The sequence below is a fragment of the Panthera leo genome, chromosome C2 (genome assembly GCF_018350215.1).
Source record: "Panthera leo isolate Ple1 chromosome C2, P.leo_Ple1_pat1.1, whole genome shotgun sequence".
Classification (NCBI taxonomy): Eukaryota; Metazoa; Chordata; class Mammalia; order Carnivora; family Felidae; genus Panthera; species Panthera leo.
Window position 1 is genome coordinate 103,675,550 of NC_056687.1, and position 27,546 is coordinate 103,703,095.

General features: G+C 39.5%; 1 protein-coding gene across 13 annotated transcripts; it reads left to right on the forward strand.

Annotated features, from left to right (window-relative positions):
* Positions 1–122: 122 nt before the first annotated feature.
* B3GALNT1 (beta-1,3-N-acetylgalactosaminyltransferase 1 (globoside blood group)) lies at positions 123–27,245 on the forward strand. Of its 13 annotated transcripts, none has more exons than XM_042954908.1 (7): positions 159–205; positions 1,695–1,790; positions 4,275–4,371; positions 18,155–18,218; positions 19,272–19,490; positions 21,046–21,141; positions 24,396–27,245. In XM_042954908.1, exon 7 carries the CDS (start codon positions 24,430–24,432, stop codon positions 25,423–25,425), a length of 996 nt encoding a protein of 331 aa, XP_042810842.1. In that variant the 5' UTR covers positions 159–205; positions 1,695–1,790; positions 4,275–4,371; positions 18,155–18,218; positions 19,272–19,490; positions 21,046–21,141; positions 24,396–24,429; the 3' UTR covers positions 25,426–27,245. The 13 variants fall into 13 exon arrangements, with proteins under 13 accessions (XP_042810854.1, XP_042810853.1, XP_042810846.1 ...); XM_042954915.1 differs by lacking the exon at positions 19,272–19,490 and adding an exon at positions 23,902–23,968; XM_042954907.1 differs by lacking the exon at positions 19,272–19,490.
* The last annotated feature ends 301 nt before the right edge of the window (positions 27,246–27,546 follow it).

Below are 27,546 nucleotides of genomic sequence, written 5' to 3' on the forward strand. Positions count from 1 at the left end.
GGTGGGGCCCAGCTCGCTGGGGCTCAGGGCCCGCGCGTGCGTGCGAGCGAGCGAGCGAGCGAGCAAGGGACTCCCGGGCCTCGGCGCGTGGTCTGCGCGCGCCCGGCCGTGCGTGCGGCTGCGGGAGGCTGCGTGTGCGCGCGGGGCGGCAGCATCGGCCGCCCGCCCGCCCGTGTCGGAGCAGGGTTAGCGCCGCGCTCGGGAGGTGAGTGCCGGGCCGGGTCCCGTGTGGCGATCGGAAGCCTTGGAGACCCCAGTGCTGGGTGGCGGGCTCGGCCCTGGGATTCGCTTCTCCTGGAACGGCAGTTGCGGGCCCCGCGAGGCCAGGAGACGGGCAGGGCGGTGCCGCCCACTCCGGCCCTCTCGCGGAGCGCGGCCGGGGTTGCGCGGGAGCAGCCGCGTCCTGGGGCTCCGGCCACTGCAAAGAGCGGCTGCCGGATCCCGTTCGCCTGGGGGAGAAGGGGCCTGGCGGGGCCGTGGGCGACACTGAGGGGCGGTGGGACGTGTAGCGGGCCCAGGCCGCGGCCGCAAGGAGCACTCTGCCCTGCCTGCTCTGCCCTAGGGCGCAGCCCCCGGATCTCCGTCGCTCTGGGCCTCTCTGGCGACCAAGTCGGGGAGCAGCCCGGGGAGCATTGGCCGCGGCGGCGAGGGACAGGACGCGGAGACGCCGACTTGTGTCTCAGTGTCGGTGGATTTCCCGGCAGGCCCGGGACGAACGCATTCCCAAGGCGCTGGGGAAGGGCCTGGGAATCGAATTATGAAATGCGGGAGCGTTCTTCTTCATGGGGAGGGTTTGCGAGGAAGCTCGACCTAAGGAGGAGAATGGGCGAATTGGGCAGAGAGAAAAGGAAATCCCGAGGAGCTAGGGCACGCGATTTATAGGAGGCGATCTTAACGGGCATACAGGCATTTTAAAAGAAATCTGAGATATGCAATGGAGTCTCACTTTTCCAAGCAGTAAGGAATGATGCCAGCAGCAAGCACGCGTTGCATTCCTATTTCCTTCTCTTCCACTCCTCATTGCTGGACTAGGAGGGAGATTTGCAAGGCCGAGATGGTTTTCTTTTACTCTGTGTTTTGCAAATAGTACCAGCGTTTACAAGGTGGCTGCCTCGTTAGGGAAAGCTACATCCAAGGAATAAATTACCAAACCGTATCTTTTTTTTTTTTTTTTTTTCCTGTTTTCAGAGGTAAGCAAGATTTGATTTGAGTTGGCAGTCATCAAGTGGGGACAAGTTTGTATTTTAGCTTTCCCCAGGTCTTCTTAGAAGGATGTAGGGAGCCGATTTTGTGCTCTCAGAATGTGTTGATGTCTGATCAAAGCGCATCTGAATTTGTATCAATCTAGAGAAGGCAGCTGTTTATTAAGAGATAAGAGTCTAAGACGTTTTTTTCTCCTAGACTAGAAGGTTCATTCAAATGAATGGTCAGTGAGTAATTCCGGTCGTGAAAGTAAAGCCTGTTATCAAAACAGTGGCCAAATATTATTCCAGATCGGATGCATGAAGTGATTTGAGAGCAAGGAAGAAGAGAGGATCAAAGCTTTTCCAAAAAGGAAGAGAATGCCAAAACAGTGTATGATAATTTGCTCCTGTAATAGTTTGCTAGGTATAGAACACTGATTTTAGATGTCGAATTGCCCAGTGTTGTTGAATTATGACTTAGATATATTCCTTTTCTGTTCTTTTGCTCAGTAGTTCACAGCAAATGTTTTAATTAAAGCATGGAATATGGAAATCAGCAGAAAAACTAAAAAAGCTAGTGCTTTAGTCTCATCTGAAATTCTGTGGGTAAGTTCATCTTACTTTAATTTAGAAATTATCCTAATTGGTTAAAATTGACTGTAATAGTCTCCTTTACAACATTTCAAGGATCATTTACACAGCTACAAGTTCTTTTGTATATTCTAGTATATTTTTTCCCCTGAAGGATTTGAGGAATTGTAAGAGTTAAACTTTACTAAACCATTTTGGATGATACATATATTTCTAAAAAATTGGATTATTATTAAAATACTTGATATGTCAGGAAAATTTAACTATATAAACCTAATTTGGTGGCCATATTCAAGTTCAGACTCAACTCTTTATTCCTAAGAAAATACTCCAGTGGATACTTTTTCTTTTTATCCGTTAAAATGATTTGCCTTCTGTCTGTGCCCAGTCTGCAAGTCTGTTCTTTCCACTGTTGGGTGATATGAGTAGACTCCCATTTGAGGAAGTGCCTTTATCCCATTCACAGCTGTATAACGTCCAGGCCAAATATGCTTTCCTCTTGCAGTTCTAACAGTTATTGCTCATCCCTGCTCACTGTGTGGTAACCACACTATATACAGCTTCATAAATGAGGTCAAATGTGGGAGGTCAAACAGAATGCTTTTAAATGGCCTTGCACAGCAGATGCATTCAAAAGTTGCAGTTCATTTAACAGCCTGTCTTTGGTAAATATCTCTTATGGGACTATGAACAATGGTTTTGTTTCAGTGAAAAGTTGGCCATTATAAATACTGATTTGCTTTTGGCACTAGAGCTTTTGGTACATTGTGAATTAGATGAGAGGGGAAGGTGAGGATATGCACAGGAGACCTGGTGATTGGTAGGAGGCTCCTCTAGGTGAGGGGGGAGATAAAGCCACAGAACATCTTAAGGATGAGGCCCTGAAAGGCTGCAGGATGGAAGATTTGGCTAGGGAGATAACTTGGACCCCTTGAAGCTCTGAGAAATTAAGGAATAAAACTCAGAAAGCTAGAATACATTATTAATTTTTCATTCTATGTGTTTCTGACCTGGAATTAGCCAGGAAACCAAGCCTTTTGGTGTCTCTGTATAGCATCCATAGCCTAGGGTAGTACTTCTCAGCCCTGCCTACCCCTCTGGGAATCGTGTCATGTGGGGAATATGTTACCAGCACTAGGACCCCCTTTTAAGTTGCGAGACCCTTTGGGGTAATGAGGAAACATAGAGACGAAGGATCTTAGGAGACTGAGATTTTCTTGATGTTCTAGGTATGCCAGTTCATGCCAAGAACACTTCCAGACCAACAGCCTGATTGGTAAATAAAGTTTTAATGAAGCACAGCCACACCTATTTGTTTAATATTGTCTGTGGCACCATTTTTGCTAGAAAGGCAGAATCAAGTGTCTGGGATAGACCATATGGCCCATGAAGAAAATATTTGCTATCTGGCCTTTTATTAAAAAAAAAAAAAAAATTGCCCACTCTTGGGCTAGAACATAGATGTCTGCTAAACTCCCAGGCTGTGCATTTTGAACAGCTTTTTAAAGTTAGCATAAAGAAGCACTATATTTGGCTCCTATTTTGGTAACAGACTTTGTTTTCAAGGATGGAGATAGCCACTTTCTGAGAGGAAAAATTATATTATAATTTTTCTATATATTAGAATTCTCTCTCAATTCTTATCTCTAATGTTAAATAGTTCCTTTCTCTAAACTGATGTAGGGTCTATTATTTGTGCTCTTCTCGAGCATCTGCACATTCTGAGAGTGCAAACTCAGCTCTCTGCCCTGGACCCTGACCACACATTTGGAGACATTTCAGCTGGGAGGTCGCCCTCCCATCTTCTCAAGGTGGGCTTTACTGATAATGTTCATTCTGAAACTTGGAGTCACAAACCTTCCTCCATGCTCTGCATTGTGTCAGCAACCTGAAGGCAAGACAGGTGTCTTCCCCATTGCATCCCCAACCGTTAAAACAGATCTGGCTGGGGCGCCTGGGTGGCTCAGTCGGTTAAGCAGCCGACTTCGGCTCAGGTCATGATCTCGCGGTCCGTGGGTTCGAGCCCCGCGTCAGGCTCTGTGCTGACAGCTCAGAGGCTGGAGCCTGTTTCAGATTCTGTGTCTCCCTCTCTCTGACCCTCCCCCGTTCATGCTCTCTCTCTGTCTCAAAAATAAATAAACATTAAAAAAATTTAAAAAAAAATAAAAATAAAACAGATCTGGCATACCGACTGACTGACTGACTGACTGACTGAATGAATGAATGAATGAATGAAAGAAGAAACAAATGAATGAAGGACATTCAAATTACTAAGGGAAAGGTAATGAGTGACTTAGCCTGACAGACAAGAATGACAAAGGTATGTAATATTCTTAATCTGGGGCAACAATGAGAAGAAATATTAACTAGAGCAGCTTCCCCTATCCCCTTCCTCCAATGGGTAAAGCTGTTTATATCAAAACAGAGACAGGAAGCCCAGCTTTCAAGTCAGCCTTCCTGCTGTTCTGCCTCACTTGTGTGGTCTTTGTTCTGCTCCAGTTTTCCTAGGTTCTCTCCAGACCCGAGTCATCTTGTTGCCTCTTTTCAGGAGCTCTGTCACGTGGCTCTTTCAGACTGCCCACCCCTGGGTGCAGAGGTACGTCCATTTTTGCTGTGTTTGGCTCTTTGGGTCAGTACTGTATTCTCACAGCCCAGCATGAGCCCAAGAAGTATATGTTGAACAAATGATTGCCTGTGGAAAACACACTAGCCATGATGGATCAGCCAATTTTGAAACCGACTAGGCACTGTCATTAGGCTCACTTTTCCTTTTTTTTTTTTCCAGAAAGACCTTTCAGTGCCCTGCCCACTTGAGAGAAACTTCATTCTTGCATGCTATGTAAGGCTTCCCTTGATCTTCGAGTGGAGGAACCCTTTTGGGTTCCAGTGTTTACCAAAGCTAATGTTTACCAAAGCTCAGCAATTTATTCAGGGTTATCTGGAGTATAAACTTATTAACATTCTTGCCAGAAGTTCCTCCATTTCTGAAAAGTATACTTGAAGAGAAGACTAGTTGGAAATTTATAAGTTCATGGGTTAGCTTTGACAGCTCTTTATCCCTGACAAAGATCAGAGATGCTGCACTACGTGGAAGAAAGTATGAAGATGCCAGGCCACCGAGATGAAAACAAATTAGGAAGGATGCATTGTGGTGTAGTGGTTTCGGAGCCCACTTAGGGGATGAGGACACCCGCATTCCCAGCACTGCTTGCTGGCTGTGAGACCCTGACTAACCATCAGGTCTCCAAATCACAGTCTCCTCAACTGGAAAAGAAGTGCTGCAGTAGTAGGGCCTACGTCCTAGATAGTTTTAATCAATAAACGGTGGAAATACGGAAAGTAGTTAGTCCAGCACCAGGACCAAGCAGGGGCTGTTGCTAAAATTATGGAGAGAGGGCAATGTGAAGAAAATGGATAAAGTAGAAAGCAAGTTTTTTTCTTTTTTTTTTTAATATTTATTTATTTATTTATTTATTTATTTATTTATTTTTAATATATGAAATTTATTGTCAAATTGGTTTCCATACAACACCCAGTGCTCATCCCAAAAGTTGCCCTCTTCAATACCCATCACCCACCCTCCCCTCCCTCCCACCCCCCATCAACCCCCATCAGCAAATAAAATTTGACTCTCTACTGTATGCCCAGCTGTGCTTTGGAGTGAGAGGGAGAAACGTAAGCTTTATCAAATATGCATAATCCTTAAAGTAGATCGATGCCACTTGAATATTTCACACCTCAGTTTGAAAACGTTAATGAGTTTTGTAGTTCTCCAGCTGCCAGAAGTACCTGTTGTAGGACTTCTGACAGTTCCAATCATTCCCAGGTATAGGAAGATTAGGGGGCAGGAGGAAGGCCACGGGAGAGGGGAGCATGTGTGGAAGAGGAACTAAAAAAGTTTGCATTTGGCGTGTGGATCGCTACTGCTAGTTCCTGTGGGCTTATATGCTCATGGGAGCAAAACATTGGGAACTTTAAGATGTTAGAGGAAACCTCATCTTTGGACTCTAAAAGGAAGCTTACTGGGGCTCCTGGCTGGCTCAGTCGGTAGAGCATGTGACTCTTGATCTCAGGGTTGTGCATTCAAGCCCCACATTGGGTGGGGAGCCTACTAAAAAAGAAAAAAAAGAAAGCTTACTGATCTGAAGGGAGAATGTGGATAAACTAGGATTTATTTACATGTTTACATGTGCTAGAGACCATGTGGTGTTACATAAGAGACACTGGGAGCTAGCTGCATGGTTTGTAAATGGAACAAATGTAAGTAAGCAAATTAAGTTAGAGGAGCACATAGTGGACCTTAATGATAACAGTGGTACTCTCTACTTAGTTCTTACTGTCTCCCAGCCCGGTCCTAAATGTTCAACATGTATTATTTCAAGAAACGGAGTTTCTGATTCGCTGGAATCAGATGGGGTGGGGCCCAAGGCTAACAAGCTCCTAGGCAGTGCCCGGGTACTATAGTCTGAATAGTGAGATCTAGAGCAGCAACATTGGAATCACCTGGAAAAGGTTTCACAATACTGCCACCTAAACCTCACCACCCTTTGTAACTCTCATTTAGTCATTAGTTTGGGATATATACCCTGGCTTCCAGAGCTTTTCAGGTTCTCCAAGAGATTATAATATGCAGCAAAGTTTAAGAATCACTGGATTCAGAAAGAAAAGGGAAGAGAGAGGTAATGGTCAGACAGCACTGGTTGTGTTTGTTTCTAATGATAATCAGAGGAGGTCAGAATGGTAGAGTTTTATATTGCTTTGTTTATGAATTAATATGTTCAGTTTGACCGGGTACCAGAAGGGAAGTTTTCCTCACGATGTGTATTGATATGTGTGTCTCCCTCTTTATTTTTAATTTAAAAATTTTTTGTTTAAGTTTATTTATTTTGAGAGAGAGAGAAACAGAGCACATGAGCAGGGGAGGGACAGAGAGAGGGAGAGAGAGAGAGACTTCCAAGCAGGCTCCGTGCTGAACTTGAACTCATGAACTATTAAAATCATGACCTGATGGGGAGCCTGAGTGGCTCAGTCAGCTGGGCATCGGACTTGGGCTCAGGTTATGATCTCATAGTCTGTGAGTTCGAGCCCTGCATTGGGCTCTGTGTTGACAGCTCAGAGCCTAGAGCCTGCTTCAGATTCTGTCTTCCTTTCTCTCTATCCCTCCCCCACTTGTGCTCTGTCTCTCTCCAAAATAAATAAACATTAAAAAAAAAAAAAAAAAATGTGACCTGAGCTGAAGTCAAGAGCTGAATGCTTAACTGACTGAGCCACCCAGGCGCCCCGTGGTTCTCTCTCTTTATAAGAAATAGGACATGAGTGATGTGTGTAATTATGAATTGCATTAAACTCAATGTGCACAGGACCTTGTTTAGGCTACCAGGACTTCCACCTTTTGTAGTACTGTTTTGTATGTGGAAAAAGAGTCATAATGTTGCCCAATTGGCAGTAATTGTAATTATCTTTAATGATACCACATATTTTCTCCTTGGATGACCCTAAATCTAGTATGCATGGGCTTAGAATTTTATTGAAATGTGGTTTTTTGGTGATTTTGTTTGTTTTTGCATGTCTGGACCTGTTTTTTGTTTTTTGTTTTTAATGTTTATTCATTTTGAGAGTGAGAGATAGAGAGCAAGTGGGGGAGGGCAGAGAGAGAAGGAGACAGAATCCCAAGCAGGCTCTGCATCTATCAGCACAGAGCCTGATACAGGGCTTGAACTCATGAACCATGAGTGAGATTATGACCTGAGCCGAAAACAAGAGTCAGATGCTTAACCACTTAACCAATGCCCCTCATGTCTGTACCTTTAAAAAAAATTTTTATTTTAACATTTGTTCATTTTTGAGAGACAGAGACAGAGCATGAGTAGGAGTGGGGCAGAGAGAGAGGGAGACACAGAATCTGAAGCAGGCTCCAGGCTCTGAGCTGTCAGCAGAGTCCGACACGAGGCTCGAACCCACCAACCGTGGGCGCTTAACCAACCAAGCCACCCAGGCGCCCCATGTCTGTACTTTTTTAAGTGAACATGATCAGAATCAGTGCAGCCTATTAGAAGAAGGCTTTGTTTCAGAAGAAAGCCGAAGAAAAGTAAGCATACTCTAACAGATTCAGGAGTTTACTTTTGGATTCAATTTATTCTTGGGGATATTTTGTTAATAAATGAAAGGGGTAAAAGCACATTACCAGACCATTTGCACAGCATTCAGATACCCACCTAGTACCTACTGTGTGCTAGGCTCTAGGGATGTGGCAGTGAACAAGATATACAAGGCCTTTCCCCTCACAAACCTCAGATTCTTGAAGGGAAGACAATAAACAAATAATAGACAGAAAATCTCAGGTGGTTTGATTGCCTACAGGAGAATAAAGAGGGGTGTGATAGAAAGTAGGGGCAGGGGAACCACTTGAGATAAGGGGTCAGGGAGGGACTCTCCTAAGTGACATTTTGCTGGGATCCAAAGCAGGAGAAGGAGCCAGACTTTTCAAGAACCAGTTTTTGCGTTAGAGAAACAGCAAGTGAAGACTCTCTGAGGGAGGGAAAATTTGAAAGTGTCAGGGCTCAGAACTGAAGCCACTGTGACTGAAATAGGGATAGGAGGAGGCGTGGCCACAGACGAGATGTATTCCTGAGAGACAGACTGGATAGATAGATCTTCTTCAAAAAATATGAACCTTGCTGTCCTTAAGCTCTCACTGTCTTTGTGCTTTGTTTTTGTATGGACAGCTCTCTAATGAACATATACTTGTGAGTAGAAAAGTTTTATATGTTTTTTTAAAAAATTGAATTTGCTTTCCCTTTGTAGAATATAACCAACATTTTTGTACCCCAGGAAAGAATTTCAGGTTATTTTGGCTTAAATAATGGTACCATTGCAGTAATTCTTTGTTGTGTTTCTCTGGAGTCCTTGCATTTGGACTGATCCCTCCAACCACCCTGTCAGCCCCCCAGTTTATTTTCTAGTGCCCAGCATATTTGTGATGCCAAATAAGAAGGTCCGTATCTGCATGAATTATTAGTTGCCATTTGTTACTATTGTTAATAACTCATAGTTCAGGTTTTGAGGGTGAGCATCCTGAGTCTTTCTGTGTAAAGATGGTAAGGTTGTGATGCTGCTTTACTGTGTTTAATCAAGGTTTGGTGGTAGTGAGAAATTAAAACCATTCAGAGTGATTCTGGTCAATAGAGATGTGGCAGACTCCCTGGCATAGGAAGGGTGGTGCCAAGAACGTGATATCTGGGGGCGCCTGGGTGGCTCAGTCGGTTGAGCGTCCGACTTCGGCTCAGGTTATGGCCTCACGGTTCATGAGTTCGAGCCCCACGTTGGGCTTTGTGCTGACAGCTCAGAGCCTGGAGCCTGCTTCGGATTCTGTGTCTCCCTGTCTCTCTGCCCCTCCCTTGCTTGCGCTCTCTCTCTCTCAAAAATAAATCTACACTAAAAATTAAAAATAAAAGAATGTGAGATTTGGAGTCCTGCTTGATTTTGTCCCTACCACCTACGAGCCCGTGACTTTGGGCAAGTTATTGACTCTCCCTGAGCCTCAGTTTCCTCACCTATTCAATGCAAACAGTAAAGGTTTCAGAGCACCTTTATTTGTGGACTGTCTTGAAGGTCCCGTGAGTTAGTGCCTGAAAACAGTTCCTGGTGCTCTCGCCACGGCTGGGCACTTAGGGCCAGCATGTCTTGTAGACATGATTGCACACAGTCACTGATTGACAAAATGATTGGATTGCCAAGCTGTTTTAACTTTTTTTTTTTTAAGTATAACATGCAAGAAGAAAGTATACTAATTAGGAGATGAATTATCACAGTGAACACACCTGTAAGCACCATCTAGGTCAAGAAATAGAACATGGCCGGAACCCCATAAAGTCCCCCCAGGGCCCTACCAATTATACTTCCTTCCTGTCTCCAGAGGTTATCAGTGCCCTAATTCTGACACCTTAGATTGCTCTTGCCTGCTTTTCGGTTTTGTGTAAATGGAATCATAGTATCTATTCTTTATGTGTCTGGCTTCTTTAACTCTACATTATATTTGAGAGACTCTAAAATGTCACATGAGGTTATAGTTTGTTCATTTCTGTTTTGTGGAAGGTGCTGTTACATAAATTTGTTTCTTCCACCATGGTTGTTTCCAGGTTGGAGTTATCATGGATGGTGTGCTGTTATGAATCTTCTGGAACATATTTTGGTGTCCCAATGTACTTGTTGAGTGTTCTTCCTAGGACTGGAGATGCTACATCATAGGATACATGTATATTCAGCTTTAGTGAATAACACTAAAAAGTTTTCCAAAAACACTGAACCATTTTGTAGAATTTTTTTAACTCCAAACTACTGCTTAATTCACCAAAATTAGTTTATTAATTCAGTGAATACAAAGATGGTCTAGGACAAGATTTTTCCAAAAGGTAGAGTTCAATCCTGCCAGAGACTGAAAATTAAAATAGGTTCTTCAGATAGATTTGAGAAACATTGCATGATATATCCTCTTCTCAGAGAATGTATATTAGCATATTAAAAGCTGAGAAGCCCTCCATTAAAAAATACCAGTTTACATTCATTTGAATTATTTTGGCAGGGCGGGGAGGGGTGGATTTCCACAGAGCTCTTTTGAGGGCTCTGTAACACTTGGGGATAAGACATAGATGCATCCATCTTTGGTGCCAGAAAGTTCTGGTATTAATAACTGAGGAGAAGAAATCTGCATCTCAGTTCTTCTGCTCTCTTCTAAAACATTGGATGCAACCAACCTCTTATTTATTTCTGGAAGTTTTCTGGGCTTTTCTATTACTTGCAATGTTTCTTCAGCTTTTATGTATCAACCACCAAATCGACCCGTAATTATTTGTGGTCACTGGTGCAGCAGCATCGTGCTGGGCTTGTGGGATAGAGAAGATGGTTTGCTTGGGGTAAATTATTTAAAATCTAGTTGGTGAATGCATGTTTACTTAATATGATCATAAGTTTACCTTTTATCAAATGGAAATTGTTTTAAAATTATAAATGTAAGTTCTTTACAGTGATATATGATATTATTTAAGAAGTCAGTAATAAAATAATAGTGTATTTCCTTGTTGGGCCTTTTTATATTTTTCTGCTCATCGGTGTTTTAGGTTCTTTCTGCCCCTCTCCTGGGACATGGGATTTAGAACAGTGTCAGAGCTCACAAAACTCATTCTTGTGCTAGGAGAGCGTCTGCCCTGTGCTCCCGCTGTCTGGGTATGAGCCAGTCCTAAGTCTCAGACCAGGCCAGCTTGATTTCTGTGACATCATAGTGTGTCCACATTTATCCACATACCCGAGTGTCACTTTAACTTCAGAAACCACTGACTTTGCTGACTGAATAGTCCATATTGTCCACGTAAACCTCACAGTAACTGCATCGGTATTGTGGTGCTTGGTTTTAGCTGAAAAAAAAAAAAAAAAAAGACTTTTTTGAAAAGTTAAGTAACTTCCTCAAAGTCACACACAACCATTAAGTATTACAGCCAAGATTTAGGGTAAGCCATTTAAGTCCAGGCATTTTTGTTATGCTTTTTTTCCTGTTTTGATAGGTTTAAAATACAAAGAAAACTAAAAATAGAAGAGAATACTTGTATTTCAATCATCCTGAATTAACAAATGCTAATTAATACTTTATAGTATTTGTGGCGAGTCTTCTCTTTCCCCTTTTCACCACACAACCCTTTTATTCTTCCACAGTGACACCCACACTGGTGAGTGTGGAAGCTTTTCCTGCAGTTTCTTTAAAAAATAGTTTTAGGGGCACCTGGGCTCACGGTTTGTGGGATCGAGCCCCTGCATCGGGCCCCATGCTAACAGTGCAGAGCCTGCTTGGGATTCTCTCTCTTTTCCTTTCTCTTTGCCCCGCCCCTGCTCGTTTTCTCACTCTTAAAATAAATAAACTTAAAAAAATAGTTTTGTGCGCATAGCTGCTTTTTAAAGCTCTCTTGCTTTTGTGCGGTTTAAAACTATATAAATTGTATTATATATGCATTTAATTTTTCAACTTGTATATTTTTCTCAGTATTTTATTTTTTAATACTCTCGAAATTGATATTCTGTGTATAAATCCGATTCACTTCTTTTTAACTGTCTTCTAGGATTCCATTGGAAGACAGTAGCAGGTTTTATTTACTTATTATCTTATGGATAGAGATTTAAGTTGCTTCAGATTATCTGTTTTCATAACCCCATAGTAAGCATGCTTGTACAGGTCTCCATGCATGTACACATATGAGAGTTTTTCAAGGATGTAGTCCCAGGAAAGGAAAGTCTGGTTTTCAGTTCTCTAGATGCAACCATGTTGCTTATCTGCCACAGTGGGCTTGTACTTCAACCCTCAGTGTATGACAAATATCATTCACTCCAATACGTGATTAATAGTAAACTTTTTTATGTTTTCAGATGGGTTAAAAACTTGGTATCTGACTTTAATTTGCCTTTCCCTGGTCACTAGTGAGACTGACCCTCTTTTCATGTTTATCGGCATGTAATTGGAAGTTCTGAATTCCTCTTCTGTGAGCTTATTCACACGTTACCCATTTTCCTTTTGATTTGTAAGCTTTATATAAACTTTATACAAATGAAAATTAATAACAGATTATTACAACTATATACTATCTAACAAATATATTGCAAGGATTCTGGATACCAGCCCTTTGTTTTATTTGTTGTAAATATCTTCTCTGAGTCTGTGGCTCACATTTTAACTTGTCTTGTCCTATAAACTTTATATTCTAAGGTTACCCAGTGTATTTCCCCTGTCTTTTATGGGATATGCTTTTTGTAATTTGTTCACAAAGGCCTCTGCCACACAGAGGTTCACAAATATATTCTGTATTTTTCTGTAATCATTTTAGTTTTGCTTTTTAAAATTCTTTTACCCACCTGGAACTTTATTTTGAAAATAAATATGAATATAGTTTTTTTTTTCCACATTTATTCTGAAACCATTTGTTGAATCTTTCCCCCACTGGTTTGTGAGGCAGCCTCTGCCATTTTTCAAGTCCCTGTGTATGGGTACGTCTGCTAAGTCCCTGCGTATGGATACATCAGCTTTGGTCTTAGTGCTGCTCAGCTATTTCATCTGTTGGTCTGCCATTCTGTTTTCATAACTATAGCTCTGCGATAGGATTTAATAACAGCCAGCCCACCACCATCCCACCTTCATTCTTTGTTTTCAAAATTGTATTGGTTGTTCCAAATCAAGAAATTTTCATCATAATGTTATGTATTTATTGATTAATTTGGAGACGTGGACTCTTTTGAGTCTTTTGAATCTTCTTATCCTTGAACACATTATCTCTCTCGTTTACTCACATCTTTTTGGGGTTTTTTTGTATTCTTCAGAAAAGTATTTTACTTTTCTACATTAGGGTCCTGCACATTTTTTGTTAGCTTTGTTTGACACTGTAGTTTTTGTTGCTGTTGTGGTTTTCCTTAGACTTTTTTTTAAATGATAGAAATCTTTTTTAAACTTTTTTTTATCTTATAGAGATAGCACCAGCAGGGAAGAGGGGTGGGGGGGGGGGGGAGAGAGAGAGAGAGAGAGAGAATGAGAATCTCAAGCAGGCTCCACACTAAGCGGGATACGGGCTGGATCCCACAAACCCAGGATCATGACCTGAGCTGAAATCAAGAGTCGGGTGCTTAACCAACTGAGCCACCCAAGCGCCCCTAGATTTTTGTTGTTTTTCAGTGTTTTTGGTATATATGTGAGCTCATATCCAACATCTTGGTACACCTGTCAGTTCTTACAAGTTGTCTTTTTCCTCTTGAGTTTTCTTTGTAGATGATTACATAATAATGAAAATAATGGCAGGTTTCTTTTTCTCTTCTTTAACAGTTTTTACATCTTACTTCCTCTTGTTTTAGTGGACACTGACACGCACTAAAAAAACACTGTTTTCCTGACTTTGGTAGAAATATTTCTAAAGTTTATCCTTAAGTTTGCTACAGTTTCTCTAACAGGTTAGACTCTTCCCTTCTGTTCCTAATGTTTGTTTTTTTAATAATTGTCTTTTTTGGGTTTTTGTTTTTCATTGTTTTCTGCTTTATCTTTATTATCCTTTCTGTTTTCTTGTTTATGTAATAACATTGGAATTATTTTTTTTAACTTCTTGAGCTAAGTACTCAGCTTATTTATTTTCAATCTTTTTAAAAAAATATATTACCTACTATGCTTGAAAGTCTTCATACTGTATCAATTCTAGTTATGTGACATATTCTGGTAAGGCAAAGGTATTGGGATGAAAAACAGATCAGTGGTTGCCTGGGAGTTCAGGGAAAGCTTGATTAAGGGACACTAGTAGAATTTTTGTTATGATGGAATTGTTTCATATCTTGATCATGCTGGTGGTTACAGGTACAGAAGAGTAAAATAAAAAGGGTGAATTTTACTGTATGTGAGTTATATATCAGTTAAAAAATCAAGTGGATACAAAACAATGTGTATAAAGTAATTCTACTTTTAAAAATGTATATTATTTTAAAAGGTTGTTAGTTTTCTGTAAGGACTACTTTAGTTACATCCAGTGTGTTTTTATACGTAGCACTGTGTTTAAAAAAATTTTTTTTAATTTTTTTTTAATCTTTATTTATTTTTGAGAGAGAGACAGAGTGTGAGCAGGGTAGGAGCAGAATCCAAAGCAGGCTCTAGGCCCCGAGCTGTCAGCACAGAACCTGACACAGGGTTTGAGCTCCTGAACCGTGAGATCATGACCTGTGCCGAAGTCAGATGCTCAACTGACTGAGCCACCCAGGCGCCCCTAAAATTTTTTCTTAATGTTTTATTCTACTTTTTGAGAGACAGAGAGAGACAGATTGTGAGCAGGGGAGGGGCAGAGAGAGAGGGAGACACAGAATCCAAAGCAGGCTCCAGGCTCTGAGCTGTCAACACAGAGCCTGACGTGAGGCCCGAACCCACAGATGTGGAATCATGACCTGAGCTGAAGTCGGACGCTCAACCAACTGAGCCACCCAGGTGCCCCTTATCTGTGGCACTTCAAAATGGGGAGGAAATTTTTTTTATTTTCATTGTTTTGAATTTTAATGTATTCATGTGTTTTAAAAATCAAAATAATACAAAAACTATGTAACTTACAAAGTAATATTACTGAGTAATATTTTTTAAGTAATACACCAAAGTAATATAAAAAAGGGATGCTCTCACTCCTTCTCTCATCCACCCCATTTCTCCCTGCCCACTGTGTCTTTTCATTGTTTTTCTCATACACATACAAATACATATTTTTTATTTCCTCTTCCTTTTGACACAAAAGTTGGCACACTGTAGACATTGTTCTATATCTTCTCCACTTAATATATTGTACAAATCTTTAATGTCAGTAACATCTGTATAGTATTCCATTGTGTGGATGTTTCATTGTTTATGTAAGTAATCCCTCATTAATGATCCCTTGGGTTATTTCCAAATATTTGCTATTATAATGTTGTACCTAATAACAATAAAATGTCTTAACATTTTAGACATAGACAGCTGTGTCTAAAATAAATTCCAGGAACAAATTTACTGAGAAAAGAGTAAATGTATTTGTCATTTGTATACGTATGTCCAAATTGCACTCCATTGAGATGTTATGGTTTTCTACTCCACCATACATGAATGAGAGAGAGAATATGTTTTCCTCTCTTTAGTTTTTATTACTAAAATATTTTATTTCTTTATTTTTTTAATATTATTTTTAATTCTTTTTCAAGTTTATTTATTTTAAGAGAAAAAGAAAGAGGCAGAGAGACGAAGAGAGAGAATCAGAGAGGCAGGCTCTGTGCCATCAGTGCAGAGCCCAATGAAGGGCTCAAACCCACAAACCATGAGATCACAACCCAAGCTGAAATCAAGACTTGGATGCTCAACCGACTCAGCCACCCAGGAACCCCATTATTGAAATATTTTAAAGTGAATACAGCTATCTTGGCTTTCTACTCCTAAATATATACTCTTAAAAATAGGAAAAGGTTTTTTAATTTTACATTATTTTTAACAGCTTTATTGGGATATGACTTACATACCCATAAATTATTTAACTGTACAATTCAGTGATTTTTACTAAATTCACAGTTCTGCAACCATGACCCAATCAAATTTTAAAGTATTTCCTTTACCCCAAAAAGATTCTTTATCTCCATTTGCAACCAGTTGCTGGTGCCACCGCTGGGCAACCACTAACCTGTCTATAGATGTGCCTTTCATGTTTCATATTAATGGAGTCATATATATATATATGGTCTTTTGTGTTGATCTTCTTTTACTTAAGACTCATGTTTTTCAGGTTCATCCACATCCTGAATTCTTAAAACTGGTATTTGTTACAGCCTGTATCAGTGCTTTGTTTCTTTTTGTAGCTGAGTAGCATCATTATGTAGAAATACCACATTTGTTTATCCAGGAACATTTTCTTTTGTAGCCAGCTAACATTATCACACCTAAATAGATTAGTAATCCTCCTGGCATCACCTGATATCTATGTTGTATTCAGATTTCTCCAGGATCCGGTCCAGGACCATACATTTGCAATTGGTGTGTCCTTAAACCTCTTTTAACCTACAGCCATCCCCTTTTTCATGGTTCTGACCGGCTGAAGACACCATGCTGGTTGACAGTCCCAGTTCCTTGATTTCTTTGAGTGTTTCCTGTGGTGTTCCTTAGCTTGTTCTTCTATCCTGTATTCATGTAAATTTTGATTAGATTCCAGTTAAACATTTTTGGTTAGGATTCATCAGAGACAATGTTGTGACTTTACAGCGTAGCTCACTAGGAGATAAATAGCCTGAAATTGTGCCATCATTCTGCTAAGATTGATGATTAGCACTCTGATTCCTCCAATGTAAATTTTACATTGTTTTAGTCCTTGTAAGTAAAAGGCAGTCTTTGGAGGGTTACTTGGGTACCTTATTAATCTTTCCTTTGATGATTAAAACGCTGATTGATCATCATTGCCCGAATCAATAGTTTCATGAGAGGTTGCAAAATGATAGCTTTCTTCTGTCATTCTACCTGCAGTTATAACTGGCATTTTTCTATAAAGAGGACTTTTTCCTCTTCAGTCGTAACATTTGTCCCCCTGAACTATAGATCATTGTTTAAAGCAGAAAAAAAATGCTTGGCTTCTTCCCCCGTACCCCTGCAAACCAATAGATTTCAGTTAAGTGGTTGATGTAATAGTGCCTTTACAATTTCCAATATGATATTCTCTTTAAATTTATGGATTAAACAGAAACTATGTGTAAGGGTGTTGAGTTTCCAAACAGGTTTTTTTTGTTTATGTGTTTTTCAAGTTGTGTTTTTGTCATAATTATATTGTGGTTAGATAATGTGGCCTCTGTTAAGTTGAGGTTTGTTTTGTGTTGTTTTTTTTTTTCTCTGTAAGTAATCTCTACACCCAGTGTGGGGCCTGAACTCATGACCCTGAGATCAAGAGTCTCATGCTCAACAACTGAGGCAGCCAGGCGCCCCTGTTGAATTGAGTTTTGAAAGTTCTTGAGATGACTTATATAACCTAACATGAACAGTTTTTTAATGAATATTTCATGTGTTCTTGAAACAAATATTCCATTCTCTTAGATCAAGATTATTAATATTATTTGAAACACTTATATCCTTATTTTTTGCCTGCTTGATTTAGACAGATTTGTTCAAAATCTCCCATTAGGATTATATATGGGTGCCTGGGTGGCTCAGCCGGTTAAGCGTCCAACTTTGGCCCAGGTCATGATCTCACGGTTTGTAGGTTTGAGCCCATGTCAGGCTCTGTGCTGACAGCTCAGAGCCTGGAGCCTGCTTCAGATTTTGTCTCCCTCTCTCTCTGCCCCTCCCCCACTCATGGTCTGTCTCTGTCTCTCAAAAACAAACATTAAAAAAAAATTTTTTTTTAAATCTCCCATTAGGATTATAGATTTTTTCCATTTGTACTTAGGCTTTTCCGAGTTTGCTTTATATATTTTTGAGGCTATGTTTTATGTTGATATAGTTTCATAACTGTTAAATTATCTTGTTGCATGGCTCCTTTTATCAGTAACAAAATCTTATCCCTTTTAAATGCTGTTCATTTAAAATATGTGACATGAGGGGGCCTGGAAGCTCAATTGGTTAATCGTCCGACTTCGGCTCAGGTTATGATCTCATGATTCATAAGTTCGAGCCCCACATCAGGCTCTCTGCTGTCAGTGCAGAGCCTGCTTCAGGTCTTCTGCCCCCCTTGCTTTGCCCCTCCCCCCTCTCCAAAATGAACATTTAAAAATGAATAAATATAATATGTGACATTAATAATTAACTACAGCAGCCTTCTGATTGACATTGTCATGATACGGTTTTTATTTACTAATTTTAAAACTTTTATGTTGTTTTGTTTTAGGCATGCATCTTATAAGCAGTATAATGGCAGAATTTTAAGCCACGTTGAGAATCTCTTTCAGGAGGTAGGTTTATATTTACTCTGACAGTACATTTATATTTACTTCTGATATCTTTTGTGTTTTCTATTTGCCTTGCATTTTCTCTGCTTTTTTCTCCTTCTCTATTGGTAGCTTGCTTTGTTTCTTTTATTTCTCAGTGTGGAAGATACGTATTCCATATCTGTTCTTTCAATAGTCACTCTCAAGGTTAATAATGTACATTCTTAAATGATTTTTTTTGTAAAATGTTAAAGTTTATCACTCCTTGTTCCTCTTGAATTAGGTAAGAATATTAACATATTTTAATTTTTCACATATTTTAAGTCTTTTTACAGCAACCATGTCATTTTTGTATAGTATTTCAGTTTCACTTTTTCTGACCACATTAAAAAAAATTGTATTCTTGTTCTTCTCTCATTTTGTTTTACAGTACCTGTACTTACTAGTTTTCACAGTCTTTTAATGGCCTCCTGGCTTACATCTGTTCCTTTCATGCCATTCCTTCCTCCTGAGTTCACTTTTCTCCATACTAAAACATATTCTGTTGATACTTCTCCCAGCTAGAGTTTGTGGACTTTGTAAGTCCTAGTCTGTTTGAAAGTGTCTTTATTTCACTTTCAGTTCACTTGAAATCTCTAAAATTCATCTATAAAATAGGTACAGTAAAACCAGCTGGCCCACTGTATAGAGTTACTGGGGGAATACTAATAATACTTGCAAATACTTCATCAACTGTTTAAATATGTGTGTGTATACATAACATGATTATATGTAAAGTGCTATTATTGTAAGCTAATGTAAGTCCTGGTAGATTTATATTTAGAATTACTATATACTTAACCTTTTAAAATAATTCCTCACTATGTTGAGATAATATTTACTGAAATTAGAGAGGATAATACCTAATAGACATATCATGAATTGTACGTGGCTACACTTTGGGAGAAGAACCTGGGGTAAGATGAAACTCAGAATCCTGCCTGCTCGTTTAGGGTTACTACCATTCAGTTGAACTTTGAGGTATGCAAGCATAAAACTAAAAAAATTTTTTGACTTTGTTTTTATCTATGTACAAAGACAATACACAAATGGCATGGAAAATCTAAATGATACAAAAAGAAAAACGAAAGAAAGAAGAAGTCTTCCAGAAATCCCGCAGAATAGAAGCCATTGACATACTGAGACATATCCTTCTAGAAAATCTTGCTTAGCATATGTGACTATATGGGTTTAAGGACTTATACCACATAAGCAGTTTTGCGATTTTCATTTGCTGTATATCAAGGGAAGATATAGGTAAGCTTCATCGCATATAATAAATAAATATATGCTGTTGTATGGATAGATCATAATTTTGTTTAACCAGTTCCCAATTGTGAGGCATTTAAAATCAAATTTTTCCATATTATAAATTACACACAGTTGCCTGCTTACTTCTTTAGGATAAATTGCTAGGTGGTAATTGCTTGGTTAAAGAGTATACACATTTAAAATTTTGATACGTGTTTTCAAATTTCCCTCCAGAGTGCATGAGAATACCTTTTCCCCCACACATACTGACTATTGTCATGTGGGTTTTTTTTTTCCTTTAATTTGCTGATTTGAGATTTTTGTCAATATTTCTGCTTCCTTGTAAGTTTGAACATCTGTTCTTATTGATCATTTGTAGTTCTCTTGAGAATTTCTCTTTCCGCCATTTATTCTCTTGTAGTGTTCATCTTGTACTTAATTTGTATGAACTCTTTTTTTTCTTTGGGTTTACAAATCTTTGTCATAAATCTCAGGTTGTTTTTTTTTTTCTCTCCAGTTTGTTTTTTAATCTTTCATCCTTGTTTGTGTTTTTTATTGTTGTTTGTTTTTTTAGTTTTTTGTTTGTTTTTTATTTTTATTTTGTTTTTGTTTTTGTTTTGCTTTTTAACCTTGTTCAAGAAATTTTTGAAATCTTTATTTGATCAAAATTTCCTTTATGGGTTCTAGATTGTTTCCCTATAGTTGAGTAATTGAAAAGTCTTCCCCATTTCAAAATTACTAAAATGTTCATCCATATTTTCTTTTAGTGCTTTTAAAGGCTCATTTTTCTTCCATTTGATCTTTAATTCATTGGAAAAAATTGTATATAAGGAAAAAATTTGTATGTATACAAAAAATTGTATACAATTGTATATAATTGTATATAAAAATTGTATAATTGTGTGTGTGTGTGTGTGTGTGTATATATATATATATATATGCACAATTGTATAAAATTTGTATATATAATTGTATATGTCAGTGACTCCCTGTCTTTTATATCCTGCTCTCATTTTCAAACTTGACTAGTAAAAGCCAGGATATGAGCCACTGAATCATGGCAGGAAGTGAGATGTGTCGCACTGTTTCTCTTCTCACTGTTTATTAATGTGCCTTGGGTTATTTGTCACTAGAGATGGAGGTTCAGAGGGGAAAGATGAATTTGGGAAGGGTTGCCTCCTGTGAATGCATACATGGAACACAGAATTAAAGACAGGATACCAGCAGAGTGTCTCTTAGAAGTTTTATGTTTCACCCTATTTTAGTGACCCCTGAGTTCTTTATCCAGGGAAGTAAAACTGGTATGGTGATCTAAGACACGAGCTGACCTGAGAATTTAGCTTATGTTTTAAGCCTTGAATACCAAGTGCTGTTTTCCATGATAAAGCCATGAACTCTTGAGTTCTGTGGACTAATGGTAACTTTTTTAACTTTTTGTTTCAATACATGTTCCTAGTTCAGAAAGAAATCGGAGGAGGTGGGCGTGCTTCATTTACCATCTTTGATTTCTAATTCCCTGACCCATAAGTAAATGTGGTTACATTTTTTATATGTCTTACAGAAATTTCAAGCATTATTTTTGACTACTACATACTACTGACTGTTCGGTTGGTGAAATTGAAGATCTTTCACTCAGAAGAAATAAATCAAGAAGGAGGTAAGAAATAGAAATATATTTATGGCTTCAAAACATATTTTTCTTTAAATAGTAAGAACTCATAGAGATTATTTTTCCAGGATAACCCGTTTGACAATAAAAATCAATTTAGAGAACACAGACAGGACACAAAGGCTGCCAAGGGTGGAACACAGCTGGGGACCAGACTCTATTTATTGAACACTTAATGGCCAGTGAAATGCTTTGCACATGTTGTCACCCTCCACTGTATTTGACATCTTTAGTGTAGAGATGTGGAAACTGAGGCTCCAAAAGGAAGAACATACCTGCTTGCCCTGTTTGTTAAAGGACAGAGCTGGGTTGTAGACTCTGGTCTCTCTGCCCTTAGAACCACCTGTGTTGTGGGTCCTTGAAAGACTTTTCCCTCTTTTTGGACTAGAGAATTCCTCTTCTCCTTGCTGCTGTTTTATTTTCTTTGTGGGCCAATAGCAGTAGACATCACAGCCACAGTCACATTGTCACATTTAAAAACCATGGCTTGGGGCGCCTGGGTGGCTCAGTCAGTTAAGTGGCCGACTTCAGCTCAGGTCATGATCTCGCGGTCTGTGAGTTTGAGCCCCGCGTCGGGCTCTGTGCTGACAGCTCAGAGCCTGGAACCTGTTTCAGATTCTGTGTCTCCCTCTCTCTGACCCTCCCCCGTTCATGCTCTGTCTCTCTGTCTCAAAAATAAATAAATGTTAAAAAAAAATTTTTTTTAAAAACCATGGCTTATAGGAGCGCCTGCATGGCTCCATCAGTTAGGCGTCCGACTCTTGGTTTTGGCTCACAGTTCATCAGTTTGAGCCCCATGTCAGGCTCTGTGCTGACAGTGTGGAGCCTGCTTAGGATTCTGTCTCTCTCCGTCTTTCTGCACCTCTGCTTCTTGTTCTGTCTCCCTCTCTCTCTCAGAATAATAAACATATTTTTTTAAAAATACAGGGGCGCCTGGGTGGCTCAGTCTAAGCGTCCGACTTCGGCTCAGGTCATGATATCGCGGTTCGTGAGTTCAAGCCCCGCATCAGGCTCTGTGCTGATGGCTCAGAGCCTGGAGCCTGTTTCAGATTCTGTGTCTTCCTCTCTCTGTGACCCTCCCCCGTTCATGCTCTGTCTCTCTCTGTCTTAAAAATAAATAAACGTTAAAAAAAAATTTTTTTTAATACAAAAAAAAAAAGAAAAGAAAGAAACATGGCCTACTGAATGCATGTGAGATAACTTTTGTAATAAGATTTGCTGCTTTGAGTTCTTCCCATTATTGAAGAGTAATGGGGCCTTCATTGCCTATATATGATTGTAAATGCTGATCCTTACGCAGTATACTTTCCTTTTGTTAGTCTGAAATTTATTCCAGTGTGCTGATTTGTTAGAATGAGATGTAAAACTGCCATCTGACAAGTGTTGTAATAAACATAAAAGTTGTCATTGGCTGAGGTGTAAATCAAGACCCCTAGGGTTGTACATGCAGTGTCTAGTCGCAGATGAGGAGACAGTGTAGGAAGAAGTTTATTACTTCTATAATTCTTATTCTAGGTCTCTTCTGTTTCCGGTTTTTCCAGGAGCTGGCTGTGCAAGTCTAGTAAGGGGGAGAGAGGAAGACTGGGGTGGGATGGACAGACCTACCTTTTATCCTTTACACAAATGGAAATAGCATAACAAGTCCGTGTGCATTGCTCTCCTGCTGTAGGTCTGTGTCTGTCTTGCACTTTGACTATTGTGAGAAACACTTCGCCAACAAGGTCATAGACTACAAATGGAGGGGCAAGACACATATACATGAAACTGAACTGGAGAGTTTGTATTGTGTGACTTAAAATATAGAAAGCTCTAGAGAAAGGAGAGATTACTGACTGTGACCAGAACTAATCAGGGCAGGTAGGATATGGCCAAATAGGACAAGGAGTCTTGAGGTCCTGTCATTTTCATAGTATTAAGAGGCAGAAGAGCTGTGCATCCAAAGACCTAAGACTGACCCAAGGTAGAACCCTTGGGGGGCCAGCCTTCCCATATAATGACATTAACATATGCCCTTCATAACAGATTCTGGGTTCCCAGGACCCCTCTTCCCAAAGGATGGGGGGTGAAAGGGCACCATTGGAACCTCCTCAGCCTGCCCCTCATGTTGTTCATCCATCCCTTACTCTGAAGTCCCTTAGCATTGATATAAACAGTCAGTGCCACCCTGTCCTTCCATGTTTACCTGTTGCCTAGGGGTCCCCTTCTCCCATCTCCTTCCTTTGGTCTTAGTGCCTGGTGTTGTCTGTGGGTGCGGAATGTCTAGGAAACACTTAGCACATGTTTGTCTTGATATCATGGTGCCCAGAAAGCCCTGTGGGATCCTGAATTGTGAACCAACCTCATCCTTGGGACCTAGCACAGAACTGAGGTGACACTGTCACTCCAGTCTGAATGCTGTAACATTACCGCTCTTCTCATCTCAGCTGGAGGGTCCCTCCCATGATTCTGATCTGGCACAGGATTTCTGAATAGATTAGAATGGGAAACACATGAAAACTCAATTCTATGGACAGGCCTTTAATTTAAGCACTTGATATGCAGACTGAGCATGGAGTTCAGCCAGTGAGGTAAAAGGGGAGCTGGGATCTGTTTGGGGCAAGGAAAAAGCTATTTCACAGTCTTGACCATTTAAAAACTCTGGAGATGCTTACCCTGTTTGTGTCTAGAGGACTTGCCTTTCAGGTGAAGAGTCTGCTCCCATCTCATTTCACATGAATAATTGTAGCCACTGGGTTTTCCTTATTCCAGATTTGCTAGAATCCACATCTGATCACACAGCTGAGAAAGACCCTTGGTTTATTTGGACATGTTGCTGGTAATATCTCCTTGCATTAAATCCTTCACTTCTCTTTCCATAGCGGTGAAGAAGAAATGCGGCTTTTTTTTTTAATTGCAGATTTATTTTTTAACCCCCCCATTACTCATCTTTTTCTGTCCCTCTGGACATCCGGGACAAAATCATATTTCAACAGTTATTTAAATCAAACAGGAAGTATTAATTTTCCCGAAGTAATGAAGGATATGTTTTTAATCTTGGTCTGGATGTAAAAAGCTAAAATGCCCTCTTGGTTTTTGGTGTCCATTTGCTTATAGTTAAATGAAATGAACTAGGTTGGGGTCAGGATTCTTGGTTTTGCTTGGGAGCTTTTGTTGTTCCAACTCTTTAAGTAGATAATCAGATATCATTTAATACTGTGTCTTGGGTGGTGGAGTACTAACCAGGTCTTTGATAAATCTTCCAGAACCTCAGGCTCGTGTGCTTCTGAGCTGCTGTGGATGGCCCTGGCTCTCTTGACCACTCTTCCGAGTAGGATGTCACTGAGATCCCTCAAATGGAGCCTCCTGCTGCTATCCCTCCTGAGTTTTCTTGTGATGTGGTACCTCAGCCTGCCCCACTACAATGTGATAGAACGTGTAAACTGGATGTACTTCTATGAGTATGAGCCAATTTACAGACAAGACTTTCGCTTCACACTTCGAGAGCATTCAAACTGCTCTCATCAAAACCCTTTTCTTGTCATCCTGGTGACCTCACACCCTTCAGATGTGAAAGCCAGACAGGCCATTAGAGTTACTTGGGGTGAAAAAAAATCTTGGTGGGGATATGAGGTTCTTACATTTTTCTTACTAGGCCAGCCGGCCGAAAAGGAAGACAAAGTGTTAGCATTGTCCTTAGAGGATGAGCACATTCTTTATGGTGACATAATACGACAAGATTTTTTAGACACGTATAATAATCTGACCTTGAAAACAATTATGGCATTCAGGTGGGTAACTGAGTTTTGCCCCAATGCCAAGTACATCATGAAGACAGACACTGATGTTTTCATCAATACTGGCAACTTAGTGAAGTATCTTTTAAGTGTAAACCATTCAGAGAAGTTTTTCACAGGTTATCCTCTAATCGATAATTATTCCTATAGAGGATTTTACCAAAAAGCCCATATTTCGTACCAAGAGTATCCCTTCAAGGTGTTTCCTCCCTACTGCAGTGGGTTGGGTTATATAATGTCCAGCGATTTGGTGCCAAGAATCTATGAAATGATGAGTCACGTAAAACCCATCAAGTTTGAAGATGTTTATGTTGGGATCTGTTTGAATTTATTAAACGTGGACATCCATATTCCAGAAGACACAAACCTTTTCTTTTTATATAGGATCCATTTGGATGTCTGTCAACTCAGACGTGTGATTGCAGCTCATGGCTTTTCTTCCAAGGAGATTATCACATTTTGGCAGGTTATGCTAAGGAATACCACATGCCATTATTAATTTGACAAAAGCCTAGAGAAAGACAGGATACTCTGTGGAAAGTATTAATATTACTGTAAAATGTCCAATGGAAAACTCATGGGAAGGTCACTGTGTTGAGTTACACTGAACTGAGACTCATGAAGAACGCACAGACTGGGGACTGGAGGGTCACACTTTGATTTACCTAGACCAAAACCAAGTCAGGCCCTTTAAAGGTGATTGTAAGAGGAATTAAACACCTTATAAAGGAATCGGGGATTTTTGTTAATAAAACGAATAGGGCCAAACTGTTTGAACGTGCCATTCTGTAGGCTAGAACTTGTTAAAAGGGTTTCATTGAATTATAAGCTCATTAGTCCATAACATCGAAGCAATGGGGAGCTCTACTCATTGAGCAGTCTAGTCTGTTAAGGGTTTTGTGTATATCTGACATGGATTACCAGTTTTTAAAAATACATAGTTCTTTGTAAAAAACTGAAGTTACACTGAACAAAATTTCATCCGTTTTGGTCATTCAGAAGGTACTTCAAGATGTTACAGCATTTCACAGTTATGAATTACTATTTAATATTACTTAGGACTTCCTGGTGTTTGAATGTTATGGTTGTTTCAGTACTGTATAAAGCAAATAGTGATTCACCCTTATCCATTTGAAGTTTTTCCCAGTTACCTCACTGATGAGCTTATTATTTCATAGCTCCATTAATGTAAAGACATTGGTAATTATCACATATCAGTAATCTCTTGGACTTTGATAAATATTTTACTGTGGTAATACAGAGAAGAATAAAAGCAAGAAGATCTGAATTTTTGTCTTGTTTTTAAAACTACAATCCCCAGTGTTTTTATGTCACTCCATCTGTCTCATTTTTCCACCTGGAAATTGGGAATAATATAGAATGCCAGGGAGCATGTTTCCTTTTGGAAAGGATTCTGAAGGCAAAAAAGAAAAGAAGGACCCTGATGGCCAGAATACTATGAATATTATTCTTATCTGCTCCACATGCGTTCTCATTAACAATCAATTTGAAAATAAAGAGGGAAAAAAGAAAAAAAAGTGCTGCTGCTTTTGTTACTAGTTTCACATCAAAAGGAAAGCCCCAAAATATGGTCTGAGATCCTATCTGAATTCCATGTTGTGTAGAAGCACATTTCTTCATAGGAGTGTTGATGTTGGTCACCTCTGACCTACCGGAAGTCAAAGAGGAAGACTCCTTGGCCCCAGATTTTGGGGATTGTGCAATTTCCCATGGAGGCTGATATGGGACAAGTGATTGCTTTTTTCCAGATGACATGTTGGCAAAAGATAAAATCCCTTGGCAGAAAATATAAACTTGAAAATATGTAGTCAGCTTAGTAATACTGAAATATTTACGATTCTCCAGAAAGAGAGGCTTAATTTCAATTAGAACTGTTATAATATGTGATTCTCTATAAAACAGTTACTTCCATTTCCCTGATCTCAGACCTGATACCAGTCACAATAAAATCCATTAAATGAACTATTCTATGGAATCAATCTATGTCCTTGCTAATCCCCATTCATAAGGAGTCACTTTCTTTAAGACAGATGGTGGGTATTTTTGTAGTGTGATTAGATTGGTTTTGCAGAAGTCTATATTGATGTTGTAAGCTAAATCAAAAAATTTCTTAAGAGAGAACTTTTAAAACAAAATAAAAAAAAATCACAAGTAAACTGTGAATAGTGGCCAAATTTCAGAAGATTGTTTCTTTTCAACTAGAGATTGGAGCCTAAAAGATCTCTAAAGAGTTAAATGGTTACAAAAAATAAGTTGGGTCATTATTTTTAACTGTATGTTTCTTAATAGTCTAAACTTTCAAGTAGTAAATATCAGCTGTGTTATTAAAACTTTGTCCTTTGATGTTTAACCAAAGAGACAGCATTTTTTATTTTGACTCATAGCAAAGTTTAGTGCTGGAGACTAACCTTGGGCTGATTCTCTCCCATCTGCCATAGCCCCGCCATCCCCATGGCATTACACGCTCTGCCTCACTCATTTACTCTGCTTGCCCGCAGCATTGAGTTTGTGACCCCTAGTGCATTAGCTTTTGCCCAATTAGGCTGCAAGAGCAACTCTCAAATCTCAGGTTAACAATAGACATTTTCTTCCCCCATCC

Excerpts from the sequence above, each read along its gene's own strand:
- B3GALNT1 (XM_042954920.1), top strand. The coding sequence starts at position 24,430 with ATGGCCCTGGCTCTCTTGACCACTCTTCCGAGTAGGATGTCACTGAGA.